Genomic DNA, 26424 nt, shown 5'->3' with positions numbered 1-26424 from the left:
TATTGCGGTGGGGTTCGGAGAATCCTTATGGGTTAGAGGAGGGAGTCAACCTTGATTCTCAAAGCAAGGCGTGGAACTGTTTAATGACCTATGTGATGTATAGTGCAGTGCTCCTTTGTGTGCTTTGTTCTGCATGCTACTTATGTACACTTCCAACAACGGGAGGCTTATCACCAATCACTTTGGGCGTTCTGTATTTTGCGCATCTAATAAAAGTATATTCTCATAAGAACATGCAAAGCTTCTGTTGAGATTAATTGTTCTATTCATCAAGATGTTACTTTCCGGCCTAGAAGGATCCCCTTGAGGGCCTTTGGGCTCATTACACCAGAGCCCAAGCCATTACTGTGGACCTGGTTAGAGGACTTCCTGTCTTAGACATCTGCCAGGCTGCTACATGGACACCTGTCCACACATTCATCAAGGACTACTTCCTGGACTGTCTGGTCCGCAAAAGGATACATTTTGCGTGCTTGGCCAGGCAGGACTTCCTAATTTGAAGTCCATTCCTTTAACCCTCTGCCTATTTGAAAGGTACTACTTGTCATTAATTCACTAGAAGAACACACTAATTACCTTCGGTACCACCCATTCTGGCGAATACTCTTAGCTGCTGATTCCTCACCGCCTGTTCTTCTCCCAATCTGTGGAGCGGATTTTTCTTTTTAAAATGTTCCACTCATGGCAATCGCTTTAATATTTTGGAGACTGTATCTCACCCTTCATTTATAATCTCAGGCTTCCAAGCGTGAAACATTGATCTTACATTATCTGGTTAGTTTATCCATCTATTTCAGAGTCCACCAAGTCAAATCAGGATGTGTTTTTCTAATAGAATCTCTGAATCTGGCCAAATAGTCCTTTATTTTATTTTGATTCATGTGGTATTCTTCATAGTATAAACATGTTGGAATTTTAGACCCAGAGTTTGGTTATACTGTAGAACAGGAACTCTGTGCACACACTGTGCTAAAACATGGCAAATTATTTAGTAAACCCCAAACGGCGTATTGAACTTTTAAGAGTGCACCTCTGGCCGAAAGTTAGATTTCTCGTAGGTTGCAGCTTACATTTACACTACTCCCTTATGGTCTTTAGTATGGTGTCTGTAGGCCTGCCTTTGCTGCTCAGGGTGACTGCAGTGTAAAAAAACCTGCAGCAGAACATGTGAAATGAGCTCTTTGACATGTAGAAAATCCTATTTTTTACATTAGCTAGTTCATCACTTAGCAGCCTAGTGAAGCCGACACAGCATGGATGCGTAATGTGCAAGAGTGGGACTTATTCTAACAATAAATGGTGTTGACCCTGGAATGACAAGATTAAAAGTGCAATTTCACTGTATAGGCTGCAACTGCATCCCACTCTTGAAACTACCACCTTTATAAAACAAGCATTGGCAAAGCCAGTATGTCTCTTCTTTTTCAACTTTGGCTTTGCCAAGCCAACACTTTTTTCCATTGCTGTGCAGCATCCACAAAAACAAAATTGCCAATGTTGTGAAGCATTGAGGGGGGAAAAAAGAGAATCGGGCTTGATGTCACGCCTGCATCTTGATACATAGGTGCACGTGTTGACTTATGCATAGCCTTGTGAAATTAATGACGTGGGCACTACTTGGATTGGTAAACAAAAAAGTAAAATTTTACTTGGAAGCATATTTTGACATGCGGAGCAGCCTGGCAGATCTCTGAAGGCCCAGCAACTGCCATCTTGAAATTATTTGTGCTTTTTTAAAGGACTGCGGGTGGTGGGAGACCAATGGAGTTTTGGATGGGAAGGAAGAAACAGGGAATGAACAGCAAAGGCGATTGAGAGAAAAGCCACAGAGAGAGATAGGCAAAACAGTAGACGAGCTTGAGGGGCAGAAGGAGCAGCTCTGAGGGCGCTGGGTTTTAGGGAGTGGGGGGACAGGTTTAGAGGTAGAATACACGTGCACAATCATTAAATGCTGAAACAAAAAGAAAACAGTAGTTCCCTTAATGTAAGCAGTGGAATAATCTTAAGGATACTAAAGAGAACATGCTCCAGGGGAGGGACAAACACAAACGTAGTCTGTGCCAAACATATTGTCTCTGCCAATGCTTGTCCTCGAGTGGTTTAAGGACTTTTTTGAACAGTATGATCACATTTCAGTTTTTTTAAATGGCTTTTTGCCTATTATCTTTAAAACCAATGTTCCAAATTCAGTAAAGGGTTGAGACGTTTTCTCTGGCAACAAAAAAGCATTGTTTAATGCTTGCAAAATCTTTGAATTTGGTAAGACCTTTATCGTACTCCGTGAAGAACTGCATAGAACCAAAATATCTACAGATTGGACCTTCATTCCGGTGACCGCTGTTTATTTTATTGAATATTTTTATTTTCATAAATACATGTCATTTACATTTTACACCGTCATTTACAGATGTTGTGAAAACGCACAGTGTCTGTTTTCCGGAGTCTTTTAGTTCTGCCATTAAATCGAAGTCGTTAAACTGTTTACAGCTGTCAATTTGTGACCAAAGTTGAACCTGTTGTCTAGGGCGCAAGCACTTTAGATTAGATTCTTTCGTCTCTGTATATCAAAACTTAGGACCTGGATAAACTGACTATAAAAAATATTGCATCAGTAGCTTTTAGTCTGTTGAACTCAAAGTATTTACGCCTAGCCCTATTCATCATCTGGTAAATAAAGCTACAACAAAAGTTGTAACCAGCATCTACATTTTTTTTCTCACCAGCAGAAACAGCTTCTAACGAAGTAGTGGAACAGGCAAACTGCTGCTCCATTATTTACTGTGTCCTGAAAACATCAGTGAAGCCCATTACGATGCTTTATTAATCCGTTGTGCATTTTGAAGCAAATTCCCTTTTTCTGAAGATGCACCAGCTATGAACTGTACTTTGGCGATTTATTATCTTTTTCAAATGCATTTACTCCATGTTTATTTTTTTTAAGTATAGAACGAGCATGAGTAAATCATTTAAATTGAAGCAGTAGATATGTCTGATACTGAACAGGGATAATCCTGCAAACCTTAGCATAAAAACTTGAAATCACTTTTAACTATGATGTTTTCATCCTTAATTTGTAGGTTTCTTTCCTCGTGGTCCTCCTGGCCACATTCCTCCACCAGTCTCTCTTCCTCCATCGTCTGGAGTAAACATCCCTACCAGTAAGTGCCTAGCTTATTGGGAGGGGTAATTTAACTGGGAGCGATTCTAAAAGAAGCAGACTGTGTATCTGTATATTTTTCTTTCTAGCTTCTTCAGCTGTGGTATCTGACGACGATAAAAAAGAATCCTCTCATGTGAGCCCAGTTGCACCGATTTCTGTCTCTAGAGATACTAATGCTGAATCTGTGGAATCAGTTAATACATTTGGGCCTACTCCAACAGCAAGGCCCCCTAATATTCCCACACCTCCAGGCGCACCCATCTCTCTTCTTGGTAAGTTAATTTCATATGTTAATTTTTTATCTTAGTTATATTAATTTGGTTTCTGCAGCAGTAGTGTGTTTCTGAAACTTGCTCTGAAATGATTTTGTTTATTAGCACAGGAAATCGGAAAGTAAATTATCATTACAATACATTTGTGATGGAATTGTAGCACGGTTTGTTGTCAGTAAAAATACAGTAAATTACGTGTTTAAAACCACTGTTTGTATACTAAAATAGTCTGTGGTAACTTGATACTTTCCAAATAGTTTACATTACAATGCATTAATTGTGTGAATATATATTTGTTTGTTCTTGTAAAAAGTGGTTCTGTGAATATTGCACAGCGATACTAAAATCGGATTCTGTTTTACCATAGATACATTTACTTTTTCTTCTGCATTTCTCCATGACACTTACAAACATTGCTATCTCAGTCTTTTTCTGGTGAGATACTGGTTTATTCTTTGTCTTAAACTAGAATTGTGGCAACAATCCCGGTAGCTTATTTGTGGTCTCTTGTAGGATAGCTGCATATAAAAATCTAAATTTAAAACCATCTAATTCAAGTACTTAAAAATGCAGTGTCAGTCCTGGGACTAGATCCTCAATCCGTATTTAACTTGCCTTAGTTTCTCAGGTAGTACCTATAAGCATAGCCTTCTGCATGATGCCACTGTGGATACAGTGTGCTATCTCTTCATATGGTAATTGGATGTAAGCAATTCATGATAAATCTAAGAAGGTGTGTGTACCAAACCACCCAAAAGTAGAAAAGTCTAGCTTCGTTTATACACTCCTTATTTTGGTACCTCAGTATTTTCTTTCAGGATCTCTCACCCAACATCAGAGAAATGTTATATACAACATGTGCAAATGAAGCAGAATGCATGGGTGTGCCCCACTTAATTGCACCACTCACTGCTGCTTAAGGTAGAACCTGCTCTCTGTGGTTGCCAAGTAAAGGACTAATTTCCTGTCTAAGCCACTTGAAACATTGAGTAAATTCTACTGATGTAGGACGGGACATCAGTTAATGTTTTTTTTCATTTTAGTTAAATGGTAGCTGATGCTTTAGTGATGTTTTCAGCATTTGACCTGAACCAGTTAGTTTTCTGCCTATCTAGTGCATCCAAATCATGTAGGCTAACATCTATGTAGAATAGTTTTAGCCATTGTTTGGCAGTTTCTGTAATCTAGCCTCACATGTCCCTCGATAGCCCTACCCCAATCACTTGCACATTACCTTGACAAAATATGTTTACCATATCCTGTGAGTGTCTTGGCACTTGGGCATCAGTTTCAGTGGTTTTGACTTGGAGTTAGGTTTGCTTCATCCTTCTCTCCTTTCTTACCATAGTCTCACAAGTGTTATCCTGTTACTGTATTACATGCTGTTGGAGTTGCCTGTGAATATGTGTGTTATTTCTGTCTTCTTAGTAATAAAACGTTTTTACAGTTGGTGATTTAATTTTTCCAATATACCACCACCCTCGATAGTTACACTGGTTTCCTGTTAAAGGCTTAATCTTGTCTGTGTGGTTGCAGAATTAAGACCTGCCAAGGGATTACAGTCTTGGTAGCCTGTTGAAGGTGTACACAGCTTGAAAAAGCTCAGACGAGCAGGAAATTCACACACTTTTCTTCTGTTGGTGTCCCCCGCTCTACTCACCCTGATCAATTTACCTTCTGGCCTGCATGTTGTGGAAGGTTTTGGTGGAAGTTAGAACCTGGGGTCAATAAATATGCTGCACCTCCTTTCAGTCGGTGCTGTGACTTCCATGAGACTTCAGAGAGAAGTGCTTCTGAACGTACTGTATAGCATGTTATGGCATTTATCTTGCTTGTTTGTCTACAATATAATTCCAGAGCTCAGGGCTTCACCCCAAGTTGCTTAGGTGGCTGCTCTTGTGACACCCCATACTCTTGACTCTAGAAGCTTATGCCTAAGGGATAGTATTTCAACTGCTACAGGCTCCGCGCTTGATATTTGCACGTGCTCTGTGCTATGGTGCAAGCACTGTTGCTGTGGTAGGGTATATGAATGCTAGTTCTCGATAATCAAGTAGTCCTGGATTTTTTTGAGATTTAGGTATTTAGAGCTTGTGGGAGCATTCAAGTGCTGGTACTCATGGATAGTTGGTTCTCGTGCATATTATTTGCACTGTAGGGTTCTTAATGTAAGCAGTCTCTTTAAAAAGCTGCAGTAACTGCCTTTAGATAGCGTTAGACAAATGAGCAAAGACCATGTGCGTGCAAGGTAAGGGTGCTGTTTTAAGAAGGATAGTGGGGCAATAGGGCCTGTAAAATCGCTAGGATTATTTGCATCAGTCTGTCCTAGGGACTGTCGCCTAAAGAAGGATGCATTTGCTGCCTTTGCTTAAAACATGTAGTTGTGGTAGACCTGGGACCTTTAGGGACTAGAAAACTTACGAGACAAGCTATGTATATTGGCCTGAAGTACCAATACATTTTGGGGAAAACTGAATTGCTTCTGTCAATATGGAAGTGAAGAAATTGATATTATGCGAGTAATTTAATACAATCAAGCACAAGAAATCACTTGAAAGGGTTAGCGAATGGCTGAATGCATGTGATTTGTTTGTGAGTAAACCCTAGTAGAGAAAACAGTTCAGCTGCAAAGGAGTGCAGTTCAAAACATGAATCCGTGGCGAAAGAAGTGTGCACTCAATAGGCTTTTGCCCCAAAATAGTGCTTTATGAGATACTGTTGATTTGCAAAATAGAGAATAATAAAAAAGCATTAGCCACAAAACAGAATGTGAGGAGAGAATGTGTTGTAGCTAAGTGATATCTAAAACTCAGTGTGAATTAGGATATGATTGTTAGCGTTGTTAGACCAGTTATTGACATGTCCCAACTAGAAAGGTGGGCATATCCCAGGCCAAATTTATAGTTGGAATGAGAATATCGATAAGAAGTTGTACAGTTTTTCTGTTGTTCAGACCTCTTTATTTTATTTGTATAGTGATACTGTTGTCACATTCTTGCTTAGGATTCGTTTTATGCCTCAAAAAGCCCCATAGCATTTTACCTTCTGTGTGTTTCTTTGGAAAAATAAAATGTTCTTATTTTGGCTTTCTGTATTTTTTAACGGAGTTTGCAAAGTACAGCAAGATACCAATACTTAACTAAATTGCTGGCAAATAGAATCCATCTGTGCCGGAAAAAGTTAGGGAGCAGACTGAGGGCAATCCGGGTTAAGATCGATGTTTCCCTAATATGTTGCATGAGTCCTGGTTTTGTTCAGACTCATAAGAATTTCCAGAGTAGAGTTGTTTATATTAACAGGAAGGGATCAGCCCCAAGGTGACACAGCAATGAGTGCTGCTGTAATGGGCTGAGGCAACAGAAGCAAAGGTGTGAGATGCTCTTCTGAAAGGAAACACATTTTTGATGTCTGGGCAATACTGTCTTTGCCGTTATGGCATCCTTGACTCAGCTCAACTAAAAGATTATCAAATCAGAAAATTTATATTGCAGCTGTTCTCTACCCTTATGGTATATATTATATCATGAAATGCCTAGGAATGCATAGAAATCCTGGCAGTGAAACGTCTCCTGTCACCCATCCCGTTGCAAACAGCAGAGGATAGAAATTATTGATAGATTTATTTATTTGATATACTGAATTATGTGATTTGAAACAAATTGACCTATTGATTACTGATATGTTTAAATATTGCTACACGTTAATTTAGTGTTTTTACTTAAGTTAATGATGTGCTCTACAACCGGAGGATATTGGTTAAACCTGACTTTCATTTTAGAAAGACCACACAGAACCACCATAGGTCTATGGATTTTGTGCGAGGGTTGAGAACCTCACAACAACTGGATTTACATATGTGGGAACATTCCTCCCATTGGGATAAGTTCTCCCATTCTATTAAAAACTGCTCCCATCTTTACTTTTCTTTAATCTGCCCTTACAGAAGAATATTTAACACAAGGCGCTGTGTTTTTCATCATCTACTCCATTTCTGATTAAAGCTATGTGAACTGTCTAAGGTTTATGAATTCTTTTATTAATATAATGAATGGCAATGTTTTCTTATTTTTGACATGAATGGTAGATCAGAGATGAGTTCTCTCCATCCTGCTATCCATTCTTGCCCACGGTCTGTCCAGACATCCACTTCCATGAGTATTGTTCTCAAGCACACACATCACCCCTCTGAGTGGCAGGTGACTGATGATAGATCCTTGCACATTTTTATTCCTACCTTCGGGCATGGTCACCCTTTGTGACACATGGCCTTTGTATGTAGCTTCAACAGCAATTGCCAGTCCTGTTGCTGAGTCATTTCCAATATTTTTTATATTGACTGACAAAAATGTTATAAATGAAGGTCCCTGAAATGTTTCTGTTCTATGCTGACAGGGCATGGCTAGCAATGGATTAACTCTAGATGGCACTTGCGCTTCCTGTTTCCACTTCTTATAAAAGGAAAAACTTAACAACTGTACGGTTAGTGTTCATTCCTGTGTGGCCCGGCCATTACTATGGCCTATGTTTCTCACGCACCAGACTGTCTGCTACCAGAAGGATGAAGAAAGAATCCACAGCTTTACGTACATCAAGTCCAAGGGCAGAACACAGCACTGCATCTCCTTCTAGCCTTCATGTGCCATCATCCCCTCTGATTGTAGCAGACCTTCAAAGCAGAACTGCAGTTGTTTTCTTACTGAACAACTTAAAAAACAAGCATTGGCATAGCCAATAGGTCTCGCCTTTGGGACCTTATAAGTGTTTAGCCATGCAACAGTTGCATAACTAAATACTTATAAGGTCCCAAAAGCGAGACCTATTGGCTCTGCCAAGCGGCCGTGAAAGTGATAGCGATCAAACATCAATGCGGCCGTGTGGCCGCGAAAGTAATCGCGGCAAGCGTGGCGCGCGCACATGCACTGTAGCTTTAGGCTGGCCTGGTAGCACTTTTTGGAGCCCTCTCAAGAAGTCTCGCCAGACCAGCGCATGCGCTGGATCAGTAGAGACCTAAGAAACGGGGGTGGGGGGGTGGGGGGGAGGGGCTGATTAGTGAATAATCCGGTCCAGCACACATCCCTCATTCAATATATAACAAAACCACAAAATGGTGTGCTGTTCCAAAAACAATCTGTTTAGCAAAAAAACGGCCTAAAGGTGAAGATTTTTGCCAGGTAAAAGTTTTTAAAGGAAAACCAGGATGGGCCCTTTGTTTTTACAGGTCACTAATGGGGAAGCATCCCTTAGCGGGGACACACGTCCTCCCCCACTGAAGGTGGCATACTTCATCAGTCAATCGGAATACCTAATTTTGATCACAAAGATCAACAAAGTAGAAAATAGACACAGTTTACAGAGTACTAAATAGATAATAAGGACATTCCAGCTGTTGCCCTAAAATTAAGAAAACCATATAAAACAATTTGTGGATTAAAACTTACATAGTTTACAAAACATTCCACTGTATTTTTCTCGGTTATAGGTGCTCAAGAGGTGACTTTTATACACATCTAATAGGCACTTGGAGCACCTTATCCAGGTTTCCATACGAAATTTGGCCACCCCGAAGACATGGGGCCTAGCTGTGATGGTACTTAAAATTCTAAAAGCAACCTGGTGTTTCAGTACCAAGATTCTTACACAGTGCAACAATCCACTTTGTTTGCAAACAACTATACTACGGACAAAAAAAATGTGTTCCAGTGTTTTGGTAATCACCTCCCTTATTTCCTTTGACGCAGTTAAAAATAAAAGATATGACTGGAAGGATACGATATCTAAACTGCAGGTATATTTGGCGTGCAAAAGAGGGTTCGATTTAATCAATGGAGGTCTCAAAGCTCACAAATGGTTTAAAATAAATAAAAGATAAAGACCTGTGCTACTAGTCACTATGTCCATAGATGCTGCTTCTCTAGATAACTGGCACAGTTCCGTGAAAAGCCAATATTCATATATTCATGTTGAGTTTTGATAACATGGAACCAGGGTATTTTGATTACACCCGGATAAATGACAATCACGGACACCTTCGCGATAGCGTTCAATATCGGCTGAGGTCCATAAACGATACCAAAATAGTAACATTAGACATTAAATATCTTCCTCTGGGCAACATCTAGATACATGGGGATGAGACTTACTCTTTGGAATTGAAAGTATAGACCTCATAAACCTATGCTCAGCTATAGCAAGGCTGTTATGGTTTGAAGATTCCCCATACTTCAGCGCCATGCAATGCACACCCAATAACTTTCACATTATAAATCTCCAAGACAGGAGCCGCTCGCCTGGAAGAAGTTCTGCAATGGACCTTCACCAGATTTACAGACTGTTGGGTAAGCCTTGATTCGGCCTTTTCAATCTGATGAGGGCCTAGCTCAGATTAGGTGTCAACCGAACGCCTAAATTGAAGGAGTACACACGATCGATAGGCATGTTTTCCACCAAGATGTGTCTACTACAACAAAAATGTCAGGCCATAGAGAAAAACATACATTTGGCTTTGACACTGTTTGGCTCAGGGCCCCTCAGCACAGAATGAATAAAAAGGGTTCAAGAGCAGTTGTAGGTCTTGTGGAGTCATAAAAAGTAATAAGGTATCTGCGAAAAGGAGGGCTGGAACCCTCCACCCGAGACTTGGTATATCACACCCCTCCTTACTAAGGTGGTCAATCACCCCATTGATATACAAAGGAAAACGAGTAGGGGCTAAAGCACAGGCCTGACTGGCTTCTTGGACCACCCTCAAAGGATCAGTAAGCTGCCCATCTGAACCCCAACGAGCCTCAGTCTTGTTTCCCACATGGAGTCTCACTAAAATGCTCAGTAGGGAGGGGGGAAAACTCATGTTTTCCAATACTCTCCACATACTTGCCCGGAGAACAAGGTCAAATGCTAGCTGCCACACAGCTTGACAAGTGGTTATTTACAAACATGGGTGTTGTAATGCTGTTGCACATTTATAAGTATGAATGTTGTAACCCTTACTCTCTTCAACTCTCAGTTGATTGCATTTGATTCTGCATCTCTGCTGTGTGAATTGCAAGTGACAACCTTCACACGATTTCTTCGATTGACTTCTTTCGACTCAATCTGATCTGGGAATAACCTTATCAAACAGGGACAGGTAGGTTTGATTTGGATTTGTGAGAGAGCATGGGCTTCAGTGGTGTTTGTCTTCCATTTTATTTTCTGGTCCCCTACACCACACTGGCAGTTTATTTATTTATTCCAAACACCTTTTTAACGGCATAGTAAATGGCTTGGTCTTGGGCTTTTCAGCAAGATAACATGCAGTGTTAAAAACAGTGCTAATGGTAAACCCAGCTTAAAAACAGTCAACTGATGGATGGTCTCTTTCACAACATTAAAAGAAAATTGGCAACTGTAACACTCCCTTAGCACACCAAGACCTCATTCCAAAGATCTAGTACAGAAGTACTCTGACAACATTGCCCTAGTGGAAATGTGCAGGCTTGCACATTTTTGTCTGTTCATATGTTATGCAAGTTTGTTCGCCTGGTCTCTGTTTTGCTAAGCATGTGTGCTTACGATGGGTGAATATCTTTCTAAAATCTCCTTAAATTGACTCATCATCCACTTTCGAAAGTACGTGCTATACAATGTAATTTGTTCACTAAAAGCCCGTTTTAGTTGGAAATTAGTATCTGACCGCTAGCAATGTGTTCTTTTGCATGGGTGTTTTAAAAGGTAATTAAAAGCCCACTGTTGTAACCGTCCAATGAAGATAAATCCCCCCACGCCTGCTGAAAAGCCTTTAGTGTTGGTGAGTTAATGGAATTCATTCTGTTAAATGTCTAAAAACGTTTTTAAGAACATGAACCTGGCAAGGGATAGTTCATTTGGAGAATTAGCGGGGTAAGAGGGACTAGTGGAGCAGCAGGTGAACTGGCAAAGGGGTCCACTGGTACGGAGGCCCCACTGCTTACCAAGTGTAGCTGCATCTTACTATCCTGCTGGGAGGGCAAAACAAGGGATCTCTTCATAGCTTCCGGTAGGGCCTGTGACAGCTTTGTTACATCACATTACATTTGTTTCTTTTCCTGAGCCGGGAGTTAATGGACCGAGACGGCACTGTACATTGATGGGGGTGACTGATGAAGAGGTTGTGTGCATCAAGTGGAGCGTTACACATTTGAATTGTAAAGTGACATGTCAGATAATTTTACACATTTACAAGTTTAACCACAGGGATAGAAAGTGATTTGCGAAGAATAGCACAATGTTTAATCTGGTTCTATGGCTGGACTTGGAAGCTAGGCCCACAGTTCGGCAGTGTAGCCACAAAACTACTTATCCCCTCACGATAAAAAAAATAAAAATCTGCCAAATGCTGAATATTTCATTTATCAGGTTGTCATGTAAAAATGTATCTCCACATCTTACAGGAGTGAGATCGTAGTTGGGAAAGTGGCATGATAAAAAGCTCATCTTTTCCAAATCTTCAAGTGCACTTCGATAGAGCATCTTCAATAAAAATTACAATGGTTCTTTCTTGCAGTAAACGATCTGTGAAGTAAATCACAGAAAAATAACTGTCAAAGTCAAAATATACTTTATTCGATTTTTTCACATTAAAAATCATAAAAGTAACATGGTTAAAAAAGAATACTTTGATATAGATATATATTTCCATCTGTACAGAGAACTCAATCCTACCAATCTACAAAAATTAAAACCAAACCAACATCCAATTTTAGGTAGTTATACTTTTCCTTTTTCTCAATACACTTCTTAAAAAAACCGGCCATAATTCCCACAGACATTTTCCAACTTTTGTAAATTTAAAAAAGCAGGACGACATTGCTTCCACCCTCCTCTCTCCAACACTGGTAGAATCCATCTTATTCTTTCGCAAAGTTAACATTTACAAAATAAAATCACATGTATTCTTCATTGCGTAGACCTCATCACATGGACATTGGCATAGATCACTGGTCCAGTCATTTGCCGAGGGAAAACTAACTAACCAATGGAAATTATTAAACCTTAGTCTAGTAAGGACATACCTGTCTTACCCTCCTGTGCACCAGACCAAATATGGTTGTATACTAAAAGTTGTCAAAATTAGGTGGTGCTGAGTCACTGTACTTTTATTAATTTACATTACGGATCCTAAGGATTCTAAGTGCGTTAGGCATAACCATTTGAAGTCCTTCCTGGAAATAGTGCTCATAGTTTCAGGGTGAGTAAAATAATCAAGTTTATCCAAATCTTTTATACATTTTCTAATAAAGTTCAACCAGGGGATCTTATTTGCATAGCATAGACTCATGGAGTGTCCAATGATTTCCCTGTTGAGGCCTGTTTGCAGTCGTCCATACTCTATGCCATAATAGCAGCGGTTGTATTTTAATCGTGTAATATAGGGGATTCTCAGTTCATTGTGGCAATTAAAGACTGGAGTGCTCTGCGGAAATGCTAAAATGAACCTTAAAAATATATTTTCCACTATTTGTATTGGGGATACATCATGGTGCCCCCAGACTCCTGCCCCATACATCGCGATGCTTAAACATTTTGCCTGAAATTTTTTGAGTAAGATCACTGATTTTGTAGTGTCCTATTTGTATTCATACCATATTATTACTTTAACGGCTTTCACTATTTCTATCTTTAATTCTTACTCGATTTGTTTATTGATGCAGCAGCATTCATTTTTGGATAACAGCTTTGAAGCACACTTTTCATCCTTTTGTACTATTTGCTTTCTTGATTTCCTTTCTCTCCAAGCAATTCCTTTTTGATGCTATGCTGCATGCTGCCGTTAATGTCATGTTAATGCTATTTATAGAGAGCATTACTATAGTGAATTGTATTTGGCGCAAACTGACCTTTTGCAAAGGTCAAAGGCAACTGCTTCCTGAATCCTGAACCATCAACACCACTTACGGCTTTCTCTTTCTCACATTAGCTAAAATCATTTACTACGCTGGTGTCTATAATTCAATTTCCAGCATTACCGCCCCTATTTTTGTGTTGCATTTTAATTTGTGCTTGCTCTTCGAGCTGCTACTTATTCTTCTTTATGCCCACCTCCATTGCTTTCCTGTGATTCTTTCAATTCTGTCTCTCCTCAAAATCTAATCGCTACTCACCACCTGTAGGGAGTAAAAATAGTTCAAATTGCTGATGCTAAGCATCGGGTGGCTCCTCCATCTTATTGCATCCTCTTTTGCATGCAATCTGCTCTCTGTCTTAGTTCATGCTGTTCTACAAAACAAAGATGCTTGAGCCTTTCTTCCAATACATTAGTTACATGTTTGTACTACATTTGGAGCTACGTAAGTATCTGCTGACAGGTTTTTTCTAACCGGAGAGGCACGGAGTCTTATAGTATTTGTGTTTGGTGAATTGTGAAGTTTACATTTTAAAGTTGAGAAAAGAAAAAACCTTACCCTTTAATTGAATACTCTCCCTTTAGATATTGTTGTGAACTTAATTTTGTTTTCCTTTTAATCTGCAGAATGACTGAAAGATAGCCTTCTCAACTTAATATAAATATTTTATTTATTAGACAGTATTTTATAATTATACTCCATTACTCCCGCTAGACACGAAAGCATCCAGTTGAACACATTAGAACGTATCATATAGGCTCAACAGTGTCATGATATGCTTGTAGTTTAACTTGTCATTAAAAAAACACACCAATTATGTACGCTGTATGTTGGATCCTGCTATCCCACACATATTACAGCTAAGCTATATGGTTGGGTTTGGCCATGCTCAGAGCAGCACTTGCTATCATACAACAAACACTTAACACTACTTGTTAGACAATTGCCCACACATTAGTGATTTACGCAATAGTTGGGTATCACCATTCTCTCAACAACACCCCTCTCTAATTATCACACACACAACTTGTGGAACTCGTTGAACGTTTGTGAGAAAGTGCCCTCTTTCTGCATGGTTGCCCCCACTTTTTGCTGAATTGCTGATGTTCTTTGACTGAGTGTGCCCTGGGTTCCTGCTAATCAGGTACCCAGGGCCTATGTTCTTTCCCTAAAACTGCATTGAAGCCTAAACCCAATTGGCATCTCTGGCCACAGGTCAGCCCCTGGTGAATGGTACCACAGGTACCCAGGGCACTGTGACCAGAGGAGGCCTCTAAGGGCTGCAGCACTTATTGTGCCTCCCTTAGAGGTCCTGTACCCTTACTCACACACTGCCTTTGCAGGCTGTGTTTTTTGGTGCAGAACAAAGTGAAGAGTCGACATGGCACACATCCCTGTGTGCCATGCCTTCAACCCACTGCCCTGGCCACCCCTCTAGCTTGGTGCACTATACAAGTGATGAGGGTACAGGTGCATGAGCCCGGTACCCCTACAGTGTCTAAGTCCATAGACATTGTAATTGCAGTGCTGCCATTAAAAGTATATGGTGCTGGGAGTTTGTCATTACGAACTCCACAGCACCATAATGGCTACACTAAAAACTCAGAAGTTTGGTATCAAACTTCTCAGCACATTAAACCCACACTGATGCCAGTGTGTGATTTAATGATAAATGCGCACAGAGGGCACCTTAGAGATGCCCCCTGAAAACTGACCTACCAGTAGTGTCCAGGCTAGGTGGCTGCTTTCAGCTGCCACCACCAGACATGTTTCTGGACCCCTGGGTCGAGAGCTTGCTGCTCACTGTGGCCTGAAACAATGCACATCCTGGGACGAGGTGCCAAGCTTCCTCCCCCAGGATGGGCAGGGTTCACGAAGGGGAAGTTCCAAAGGCTTGCTGCCTTTGTGAGCTTTCCCCAGGCCACTTGCTGCTTTCAGCAACTGGTCCACACAGGTTCTGACACCCACTTTGGACAGGAGAACCTGTGGAAAAAAACAAGTGAGAAAGAGAGGTATGCCCACCTCTGCCAACTCCACCCCTCAGGTGGGGGAGGCGAGGTGAAGCACAAATCTCAGTCCCTGCCATCGTGCAGATGGGGGGACCCAGCCAACCAGGGAAAGGCTTAATCCCCCTCCCATTGGAGGGTGGCATAATAGGCGGTGTATCCACCCCAGGGAAGGGACCCATTGGTCCCAACCTTTTTACCAACCTGTAACGCCCCTAAATCTAGTATGTAGGGGCAACCCTGACCCTTGCTCCTCAGACAAGAAGCTACAAGAGAAGGACTGAACAGCCGTGCAGAAGCTAACAAGAGGAAGACGCCCACTGACTTGGCCCCTGCCCTACTGGCCTGTCTCCACCTCGAACCTGCTCCTGCGAAATCCCGGTGTGTCCTGCTGCCAGCAACCTCGAAAACCCTGGAGGATCTTTCTGCCTTCAACCTCAAATACTGTCTCCTGTGAACACCGGATTTGTTCATCTGCAACCTCTGGTTCCGGCTGTACTCTGCGGATCCACCCCACTCTGCACCCTCCGTCCACGGCCTGAGCTCAAGTGGGCAAACACAACGAGGAGGTGCCCCCGGCGATCCTAACCTGAGATCCGGCGACCCCTGACCTGCCTCCGGCCGATGCCTGCAGTCTAAATCCGGAAGGTTACCACGACCAGGAGCTGGTAAGAAGATCCGACCCCCAAAGGCACCCCTGCAGTCGATGCCCCACAGCCTTGGGTGGCCAAACAGACGGTGCTTAACCAACCCCCAACTTTCCAACTTACCTCTCGAAGTGGTGGTCGCACCCAGAAGATCTTCGTCACCAAGCCTGCGGTGCCTTTTCAAACTGGAAGTCCCCATTGCAAACAGGGGGCCGACGTCGAGACAGCACCCTGCACCCGGCTGCACTAGTGCCGCTGAGGTTGCACTTTTGGTGTCATGGGGCATTGGCAAGCTCGTCATTCTGCGGAGCCTGTGTCGTTTGGTGGACGGATTAGCCTGCAGCCGTCACCTACCGATGACCTGCTGTCACTGCCTCGGATGGCCACAGAGGCTAGCGCAGCGTTTGCAAGGGCGGTTTGCAGGGCTGCGAATATCTTGCAGATGCAACAGCCCTGTCTCCCTGCCGTTGGATCCTTTGTTGGATCTTCTCCACCAGGGCACAGTGGACGTGGAGCCCTTGTTGCCTTTCGGCGGGTCATTACATGATATCCTTCTGGGAGTTTGGGCCAGGTCCTCTGGGGACCCTGTGGGTCGTGCTATTCCACATCGCCCGGCTCCTGATGACCCTGCCTGTTTGTTGTCCCTCCATCCTAGGGCTCAAGAACTTGTGGTCCAGGCAGCACTCCCTTCCTCTCCTCCTCCGTTGCTTCCTCCCACTCGGGAGTCTAGGTGGTTGGAGTAGTGTGGCCGCAATGTCTTTGCGTCCACCAGCTCGGGTCTTTGGTCCCTGAACACGTCCTGCGTGTTTGCTCGGGCTACTTTTGCCCTTTGGGACTCAGTCGAACAACTCCTTCCCTCTTTTCCGGAGGGCCCTCGTGCTTACCTGGATCGGCTTATTCGAGATGGCCACGACATGGCACCGTTTTCCATCTGGTCGGCTATGGTCACCACTGACTCCGTGGGCCGAGCTATGACCAGGTCAGTTGCTCTGCGTCGCCATGCGTGACTACACAATGGCAATTTCCCAAAGAATGTTCAGGAGCAACTCGGGGATCTGCCTTTTGATGGGGTCAGCCTGTTTGACGGACATACCATGACTCCCATGGTATTTAGTCCTCATGGCGGCCTTTTGATTTTGTATACCGTATTGTCACTGCTTTTCTGGGTTCCGTTTCTGGGTAAAAGGTTATTTCCAGAAGGGTTGTATGGCTGGTCAGCTGTGTTTTTCCCTTCCTTTAGTACAGCTGGGCCAGCTGCTTATACATTCTTTTTTACCTCTGCCTATGAGCTTGTCTCAAGAGCTGTGCCTTGCTTTTTATAGGGTTGTGACATACCCTATGTGGGTATTCGTTAGCTTCCCTATGCCCTGTTCCGGCCGGGGCTCAAGTTCTTCTGTTGGTTGCTGCACACGGTTCAGGAATTTCTACTCCTGGCCTCTGCTGCGATTTTCTGTGAATGAATTCTGCCGCCAGATGATCAATCAATCAATTAAGATACTTATAAAGCGCACTACATACCCGTGTGGGTCTCAAGGCGCGCGGGGGGGGATGCTGATACTGATCGAAGAGCTAGGTCTGGAGGAGTCTTCTGAAAGCCAGTAGGTCTTGGGTAGGCCGTAGGTTGGTGGGGAGGGTGTTCCAGGTCTTGGCGGCGAGGTGGGAGAAGGATCTGCCGCCGGCAGACGTTCTTCGAATGCGGGGGACTAGGGCGAGGTGGCGGGTGGGGGGTGTAGCAGCTGAGGCGTCTCTTGAGGTAATCTGGGCCGGTGTTGTGGAGAGCTTTGTGTGCGTGGATGAGGAGCTTGAAGGTTATCCTCTGGTTCACGGGGAGCCAGTGCAGGTCTCTCAGGTGGGGTGTGATGTGGCTGCGGCGGGGGATGTCGAGGATCAGATGTGCTGAGGCGTTCTGGATGCGTTGCAGTCATCCCAGGAGCTTGGCCGACGTTCCTGCGTAGAGGGTGTTTCCGTAGTCCAGTCTGCTGGTGACGAGGGCCTGGATTACTGTTCTTCGAGTTTCGGTGGGGATCCACTTAAAGATCCTGCTGAGCATTCGGAGGGTGTTGAAGCAGGATGAGGAGATGGCGTTGACCTGTGTAGTCATGGAGAGGGTGGATTCGAGGATGACCCCTAGGTTGCGTGCGTGGTCGGTGGGTGTTGAGGCGGTTCCCAGTGCGGTCGGCCACCAGGAGTCGTCCCAGGCCGAAGGGGTGTTTCCAAGGATGAGGACATCCGTCTTGTCAGAGTTCTGCTTCAGTCGGCTGTTGCTCATCCATTCGGCGACAGCCTTCGTGGAGGTAGATTTTGGCGGTGTGAGGGTCTTTGGTGAGAGTGAGGATCAGCTGAGTGTCGTCGGCGTAGGAGATGATGTTGAGGTCGTGCTGTCGGGCGACGTGGGCGAGGGGTGCCATGTAGATGTTGAACAGCGTCGGGCTGAGGGAAGAGCCCTGGGGTACGCCACAGATTATCTTGGTGGCCCTGGAGCGGAAGGGGGAGGCAGACGCTCTGGGTTCTGCTGGAGAGGAAGGACGTGATCCAGTCCCAGGGCCTTCTCTCGGATTCTGGAGGCGTGTGCGTAGTGTGTTGTGGCAGACCGTGTCGAAGGCGACTGACAGGTCCAGGAGGATGAGGGCCGCTGTTTCTCTGTTGTCAAGCAGGGACCTGATGTCACCGGTGGCGGCAATTAGGGTGGTTTTGGTGCTGTGGGTGCTGCGGAACCCGGAGTGGGATGGGTCCAGGATGCTGTTCTCCTCGAGGTAGCGAGCCAGTTGTTTGACGATTTTCTCGGTGACCTTCGCCGGGAACGGGAGCAGGGCGATGGGTCGGCGGTTCTTGAGGTCCTTGGGGTCTGCCTTGTGTTTCTTGAGTAAGGCGTTTATCTCGGCGTGCTTCCAGCTTTCCGGGAAGGTTGCTATCTCAAAGGAGATGCTGATTACTTTCCGGAAATGGTGTGCGATGACTGTGCAGGCCTTGTTGAAGACGTGGTGAGGGCATGGGTCTATCGGTGATCCGGAGTGGATGGTGTTCATGATCTCGCTGGTGTTCTCGTCGTTGATGCTGGTCCAGGAGAGCAGGCGGTTGGTGTGGGTGGTGGTTGTGGGGGCGGTGGTTGTCGGGGCGGTCGTGGTGTTGAAGCTGTCGTGGATCGGCGATCTTGCGGCGAGCTCTTTGATGTTGTGTGCGTTATCTAGGCGGTCTTTGAATAAGGCCCTCTTGGCGGTTCTAATGAGTTGATGGTGGCTGCGTGTGGCGTTCTTGTGTGTGTGTATATATATATATATATATATATACTTTTTTCTGACACTCTGGGTAATACAGACTCCTTCATTAATATTTTAGTCGGTGTCCTTCCCCTCCCCCCAACCCCCCCCCCCCCCCTGTATCACGTGGGCCCAGTCTTTCCTTCCCCGATCGGAGGGTTGGTGTCATCCTTTTTAGGGTGGACATTTTAGTGGATGGACATTGTATGTCCTGCTATGTTTCACATCGGTGCCGTTGGTACCAAGTGGGCGACCTCCTATTCTCTACGACTGCTCTTCGAGTTTCCCCTTGGTTGTCACTTTCATAATTTTTTCATATGTCCGTATGCTCTATATATGTCATGAGGTGTACACACACGAGAGGGCAAGCATACGGGATTTTCCCTGCTGTGGCTTCTGGGGATTGTCCCAGATTTTTCTCTCCCTCTCCCTCCTGGGAGATAGCTTTGTGTGTGTCCGGTTTTGCCGGTGACATTTGGTCATTGTACTCATGGGTACCCTTGGCTGGTTGACTACCTGGTGATATGCCGTCTTTCTCTGCCGACGCGTGCATGCTGTTGATATTACATTTCGTTGGGCTTGTGCATTTGTGTGATGTGGTTCTCACGGTACACACTGTCTGCCTACGTTTTTTCTTATAATCCACATCTCTGTATCCCCTGATAGTCGTAGTTTTTATGTCTCGGCATGATGACATCTGCCCTTGACAGGTTATTTTCTGGTATCCGCTGTTGTGCATGCTCAATTTGTATGTTCTGACTCTGTCATAATGTTTGGTCCCTTATCTGGGTCTTTGTCTCTTGTGGATCCTGGGATCCTGTATTCAGTTGACTTCTTTTTGCAAAAGTTTATGGCATTTCTTCTGCCGTTATGCACTGACCATTCTGGTTCTGTGTTTTCGTTTCGTCCCTGTCTGGACGAACATGGGCTTGTACCGTCCTCTGACGAATTGTGGTACCTTTGCTTCCCTTGCTCATGCTTCCACCTTGAGCTTCATGGGTCTGGTGTCAGCCACGCTGGCATTGCTGTCCCCACCTTGTTTTAGTCCATGTTATTGCGGGATTAATTCCCTTAGGAACTTGGTGGCGACTTATATGGCTTAAGAAGTCTTTTGAATCAAAAGGTACCATGACGACTCTTGGTGATGATGTGCATGGTCATCAACTCTATTGTTAGATTGTTTTCTTTCCGCCAGCTGGTTAAGACGTGTGCTTCGGGTCTACACAGTCGATGCTCTTTGTGGTTTATACGGTTTCATTCCCTCAGTTCTTATTTTATTTTGATTGTGTTTCCCTTACTTGCCATCTTGGATTGACGTTTGATTACATCACTTGAGTGGGGTCCGGGTCATCCGCAGCCCCTCCTCGGTCTTGCCCCTCAGGAGCAACTACTTACTCGCCGTTGCATCTGTCCACCATGCTTTAATAGTGATGGAACGGACGCTGGTATTGTCCTTGCTGCCACACAAAATATCCTCAGACTGATCTCCGTCAGGTCTGCAATTGTGCCTGTGACCTGAACACAATGAGGCTGCCTGCAACATCTGCCACTGCTTTTGCTCCAAGAAGACTCTTTTCGACTCTCTGGCTCGTGGACTCGAGATGTTGCGTAGAGGCGGCAACAACACCATCCCTGTTCGGTCTTGAGGACATTGAAGCTGAAGAGGCTTTCTCCCCTGAAAAAAGTTCTGGCTCCGAGCTGGAGATCGAGGTGCTTTCAGCAATCTGAGTATCTCAAACCTTCCCCCTCTTCACCGCTCGCAACATGAGCAGCCTTCTGCCAAAAAGGCACTTAGCCACTCTGGAGCACCAAAGACAGGCTTTCGGACCACCACTGCCTTCAGTCCATGGTCTGCATCGACAAACCACTTAGGATGCTCCTCCCTGCTCCAAAGAAACATTTGAGACTGGCTGTTTCGGTGTCTGCACCAAGCTGGCCCTCGGTACCGACCTCATCCTCCTCCACACCGACGCAAACCTCTGCTTCAAAAATCAAAGGTACACTCTCAGTCGAAGGCCTCAGTGTTGGACAGCAAGTCCGACACAATGCGGTTGAGCGGATTCTCCACAAGCTGCAGATGGGCCTGACCTCCACCCTCGAAACTTAAGTTGTTCTTTGAGGAAGCCTTGGACATTCAAATTCCAGCAGTACAACGCAAAAGGAGGATAAGGCTACCACCCCCTTAACACCTGCACAACCATCCCCTCGCCATATTCCTTCGCCCTCCCAGTCTGCTTCTCTAAGGGACCCTCTTGACATCTCACCTCAGGGGTCTCCACACACTATGGGTGGGCGTGGGAGGGGTTGACACATTTGACAGGATGACCCTTGAGACTCCTACGATGTAGACCCACCAGGGGGCACAGACCCTGACCTTTGCCCTGCCCGCTGATCCCCTCATGATGATTCCACGGCCTATCGGGAACTTATTGGTAGGCTGCCTTCTACCATAAGGTTGAACTTTTCTCAGAGCCCCTAGAGAAATACTTCCTCTTTGAAACCCTCTCCTCACCTCCTCCCCATACTCATTGGCATGCTACATCACACTCCTGACATTATCAGAGACCCCGTCCGAGCTAGGGTCATAACACCTAGGGTGGATGAGAAATTTAAAGCCTCCCCTACTTGCCCCCATATATATTTGTAGTCCGCTCTTGCCCAACTCTCTGGTGGTCACTATTGCTCGTAAACAAACCAACTCCAAAGCCAGCGGAGATGCCCTGCCACCAGAGAAGGAAAGTAAATGCATAGATGCGGCAGGGAAAAGGGTGGTTACGCAATAGGCCAACCAATGGCGTATAGCTAATTCTGTCAGCCTTCCGGCAAGATATGATCATGCCCACTGGAACGAGATGGAGGAGCTGCTCCACTACCTCCTGGCGGAGCACGTACAAAGGGGACACAAATAATTTCTGAGGTCAAGCAGATATCTAACACCTCTATTTGCTGTGCCCTAGAGGGAGCATACACTGCTGACAGGGGGGTAAATTCCAATGCCCTGCTACGTAGAATTGCCTGGCTCCTTATCTCTGGCTTTAAGTCAGAAGTTCTGCAGAACCTGTTGAACATACCTTTTGATGGTCAGCACAAATGTTATAGAAGAGATCAAAAAAGTGAGGGAGACAGCTAAAGCAATGGGGCACTTCAAACACCTGCTCCCTGTGGCTCCTTTCACCGTACACTTTATCGTGGAGGCTCGAACATCACCTTCCACGAAGCCTCCACATCCTACCAGTACACCCAGGATCAGGAATCCTCCCCCAGGTGTTATTTTAGAGGGTCCTACAGGGGCAACAACTCTAGAGACCGAGAAAGGTGGCTCCCCTAAAGGAGCTACAACCACCACCAAACCCTGGCTTGCCTCTTCTCCCCTGACTGACAAGGGACATTAGGAACTCAGACATCAGGACCTTCACATAAACTACCTGGCTCTTCTAGTTGTTCACCTAAGCACAGAAGTTTTTTTTACCACACCTGATAAGTAAGGTTGTTCTTGTCCGGACAGACAATATGACAGCCATGTCCTACTACCTTCAGAAACCGGGAGGGACACTCTGTACAACTGTCTCCGCTATCCCAGAGAATTTGGCCTAGGGCTCTCAGCCACAAAATTAATTTGCTTGGAGAGTATCTTCTGGGGATGGATAACGATTTTGATGAGCACCTCAGCAGGAAGCGGCAAACAAGCTTACGAGTGGAAACTCTACCCGCAAGTTCTCCTCCGCCACTTTCACAGATGGGGTTTCCCCACAGAAAGACCTGTTCGCAACAGCAGAAAATGTCAAATTACCAAACATTTCCGCCAGGTTCCCACACCGACTGTACAGCAGCAATGCACTATGAATGAGCTGATCAGGGATATTTGCTTACACTTTTCCTCTTCCGTTTATGGTTTGGATGCTTCCACAGACGTTGCTCGCTCTTATCCTGGTAGCAGCCACATGGGGCCAATAGCCCTAGTTCATGAGTCTCCTCGAACTTTCTTTGGTTCAGCACAAGAGGCTCCCAAACAAGCCAGATCTTCTCATACACAACCATGGTGAAACCAGGCACCCAAATCCCTCAACCTTGCAACTGTCTCCTGAGGTTATAGAATTTGGTTACCTTAAGCACCCTTGTCTGCTATACGGCAAATTGGAAAGGATTTGTGTGCTACTGTCAATCAAGATATTGATCCTTTTACAGCTTCAGTGCAGGACAGTGCCTGCTGCTTACTCAACTTTCAGGTTTCTGGTCTAGCCTTTACATCCATACAATTACACCTGACCATTGTAGCTGCCTCCCTTCACAATAGACATTTCTCTCTCTTCAGGATACCAGTCATTAAAGCTTTCATGGAGGGGTCTTAAAATGATCATCCCTCACTGGTCCCAACAGCACACTCCTAGAACCTCAACATTGTACTCACACGACTCATGGGCCCTTCATTTGAGATCTCTTGCCCCTTTCATTTCCTCTTTTGGAAGATTGCATTTCTAGTTGCTGTCACCTCACTCAAGGCATGCCAGTGAGCTTCAGTCATTAGCCAAACCCAAATTCTTCCCTAACAGTCTCTCATTTCCAACTTAATCAGTCCATTGACCTTACTGTGTTCCCCCCTCCCACAACTTGAATCAGTTGCAAAACTGGCTCTCCATATTTTGGACATAAAACAAGCCCCTGTGTACTACGTTGACAGATCCAAGCCTTTTAGTAAGACGCAACAACTTTTTGTTGCTTTCTGCAAGCCCCACAAAGAGAATACTATCAGTCGGGTATTGCCAGATGGATGGTTAAGTGAATCCAGACATGCTATGCTAAAGCTAAGAGGACTCACCCCACTCCTCATAGGGCACACTCTGCTCAGAAAAAAGATTGTCTATGGCCTTCCTTGGGAACATCCCTATAGCTGATATATGCCAAGCAGCTACATAGTCTGCACCACACATTTTCACCAAACACTACGCTGTGGATGGCCTAGCCCGCCAACAAGCTGATATGGGTCAGGCTTATCCCCATACAAGTTTTCTTTCTTCTACAACACCCACAGACTAGCCACCACTTTTTGGAAGGACTGCTTTACAGTCTATGCTCAGCATGTGTATCTACAATCACACATGCTTCGAATGGAAAATGTAACCCTGTAAGCATCTGTTAATGGCATGTAGTGCTGTAGATTTACATGTGCCCACGCTCTTCCCTGGACATCTGTGGCTGTTGCAGTATCTCCTACTCTTTTTTTCTTCTTGTGCATGTTTGACCGTGTAAATGTATTTTTAGCACATGGCTACCTGGTTAGTGGATGAGAGTTTTGGTGCAGTCCGAAGGAAGTAAAAAAGGCATCAAAAGGCAAAAAATGGTTCCGACTAAATTTCGGAAATGTGCATGTTGGAATAAATTCATGTGAGAATCTGGATTTGCTCATTGACCTGTAAGGGATGAAAATAGAACTGATGGTGGGGAGTGTGTGAGAGATACTTGGGAACTGGGGTCAGTTGGATGGGATGTAAAATAAATTATATGTAATTTTATTCTTGTGCATTAAGTTGCTTTTTGATAATACCCTGTAATGTCTTGGTGGAAGATCCACATTCAGTATTCTTTACTACTTTCTCCTGTTCAACAAGGTTTTTTTTGGGGGGGGGAATTCTCACCACTCTGCCTCCTCATTAGCCAAAAACAAAATTGGCTTTTCTCAGTCCTAGAGCCTATCTATCATTACGTCAGGACTGCAATAATATTACCAAATAAGTGGGAAGCTGGTAGGTTTATATCCGGCTCCAGCTTCTATTCAAATGTTGAAAGTTGTCGCAAAACCAACCAGGTTCTCTAAAGAAGAGCTACGCTGAAATATTTAGACCAATACAACCAATTTTGTCAACCTCCCTTTGTGTGGTGTACAGATGTTTACAATCCTATAATAGTTGCTGTTACTTGTGGAATCCCACAACATGGCCTCCATCTCAGTTGACTCTTGCTAGGGCTGCAGTTTTTCTACAACAGTTGAACAAATAAAACTGAGCGATGATGAGAGGTAAGCACAGAGATATCTATGAAGAGGATCTTTACTTCCTGTTAGCACATATTTTAAACTGCAGATCTAAGCCATATCTAAGAAAATTGAATACTATCCTCCCATGTACACCAAGGTCAAAGTGAAGAGGGATTGCGTTGATTTTAAACAGAGAAAACGAGTCCCCACCTGTGATGCAAGTAAAAGGTATATGCCAGTGATCTGCAGTCATTTGCAACCTAGAACCAGGTTCTGTTGCCACGGTTATGGGAAGAGTTATCTCCCCTAATTGTGACAATACACCTGGTTTTTAACCCCTTTTTCAGTAGATGTAAGCTCTTCTGTAACCAAAAACAGGCAGGGTTCCTCACAAGGGCCTTACAGTTTTGTATAGTGCTTATTGCAGGAATATACCCAGAGTTGCTATGCTGCCCATGGAGGGATCTCCCTCTGTATTAACCCTCAGTTCTCACTCATTCAGTAAGTCATGTTTGACATTTATAGCTCAAGCATTACAGCCTTTAAAAATGTTTGTCTTCCCATCCTTGCCTACTGCATCCTGTCTTTGGTTTTGGCAGTAGTAGAGCAGTAATAGAGCTTGACATGCCAAAAAATACATTTTGGCTAATGTTCCTACCAGGTTTACTGGCGGAGGCTAGGTGGGTAAACATCTTCTGAAACTCTGAACACAAGAAAACATCTCAAGAAACCTGAGGGAGAAAGGCGTGCGGGAGTAGGAAGCAGCACGCTAGGGAGAAGCACATAACCAAGAAAGCAATGTGGGGTGAGTAGTACATGAGGAGAAGCTCCGAACGGGGGCAGGGAGAAGGGCACAGATAAGAGGGCAACATAGAGCGAGAGGTTGAATAAGTACAAGGAAACAGCTGGAAAAAAAATTACTCTGCTTAACCAAAAAGTAAAAAGTGCCTGAAAAGTAAGCAGTGGAAGCACACAGGTATGGTCCAAGGGAAGGACGAACACAGGAAGAGGAAGGCAAAACCACACAAGCTAACAAATGAAAAGCCAACAGATGAGAGTAAGAATTAAGCCAGCCAGTGGTAAGCAACTAGCGGGCTCTAAGCCCTCTGTAAGCTGATAGTGGGTCTTTTTTTGCAAACTGAGAGCCTGCACTGTCTGGGAGGCAAGCAAATAAAAGGTTATTTTCATTAGCAGATAATTTTGAAAACACTTCAGTACAGATGAGATTAGTTGCATGGAGGTGGGGATTTT

At 44.4% G+C, this 26424-nt stretch overlaps 1 protein-coding gene across 2 annotated transcripts in view; it reads left to right on the top strand.

Annotated features, from left to right (window-relative positions):
• SCAF4 (SR-related CTD associated factor 4) overlaps window positions 1-26424 on the top strand; it is an 872346-nt gene that overhangs the window by 695600 nt on the left and 150322 nt on the right. For both annotated transcript variants that reach the window (XM_085623106.1, XM_085623105.1), the window contains exons 21-22: window positions 3078-3158; window positions 3247-3432. In XM_085623106.1, coding sequence (XP_085479232.1) covers window positions 3078-3158; window positions 3247-3432 — 267 coding nt within the window. The remainder of the gene's footprint in view (window positions 1-3077; window positions 3159-3246; window positions 3433-26424) is intronic.

Source organism: Triturus cristatus, chromosome 8, assembly GCF_964204655.1.
Source record: "Triturus cristatus chromosome 8, aTriCri1.1, whole genome shotgun sequence".
Classification (NCBI taxonomy): Eukaryota; Metazoa; Chordata; class Amphibia; order Caudata; family Salamandridae; genus Triturus; species Triturus cristatus.
This window is presented reverse-complemented; position numbering and strand designations above follow the sequence as displayed.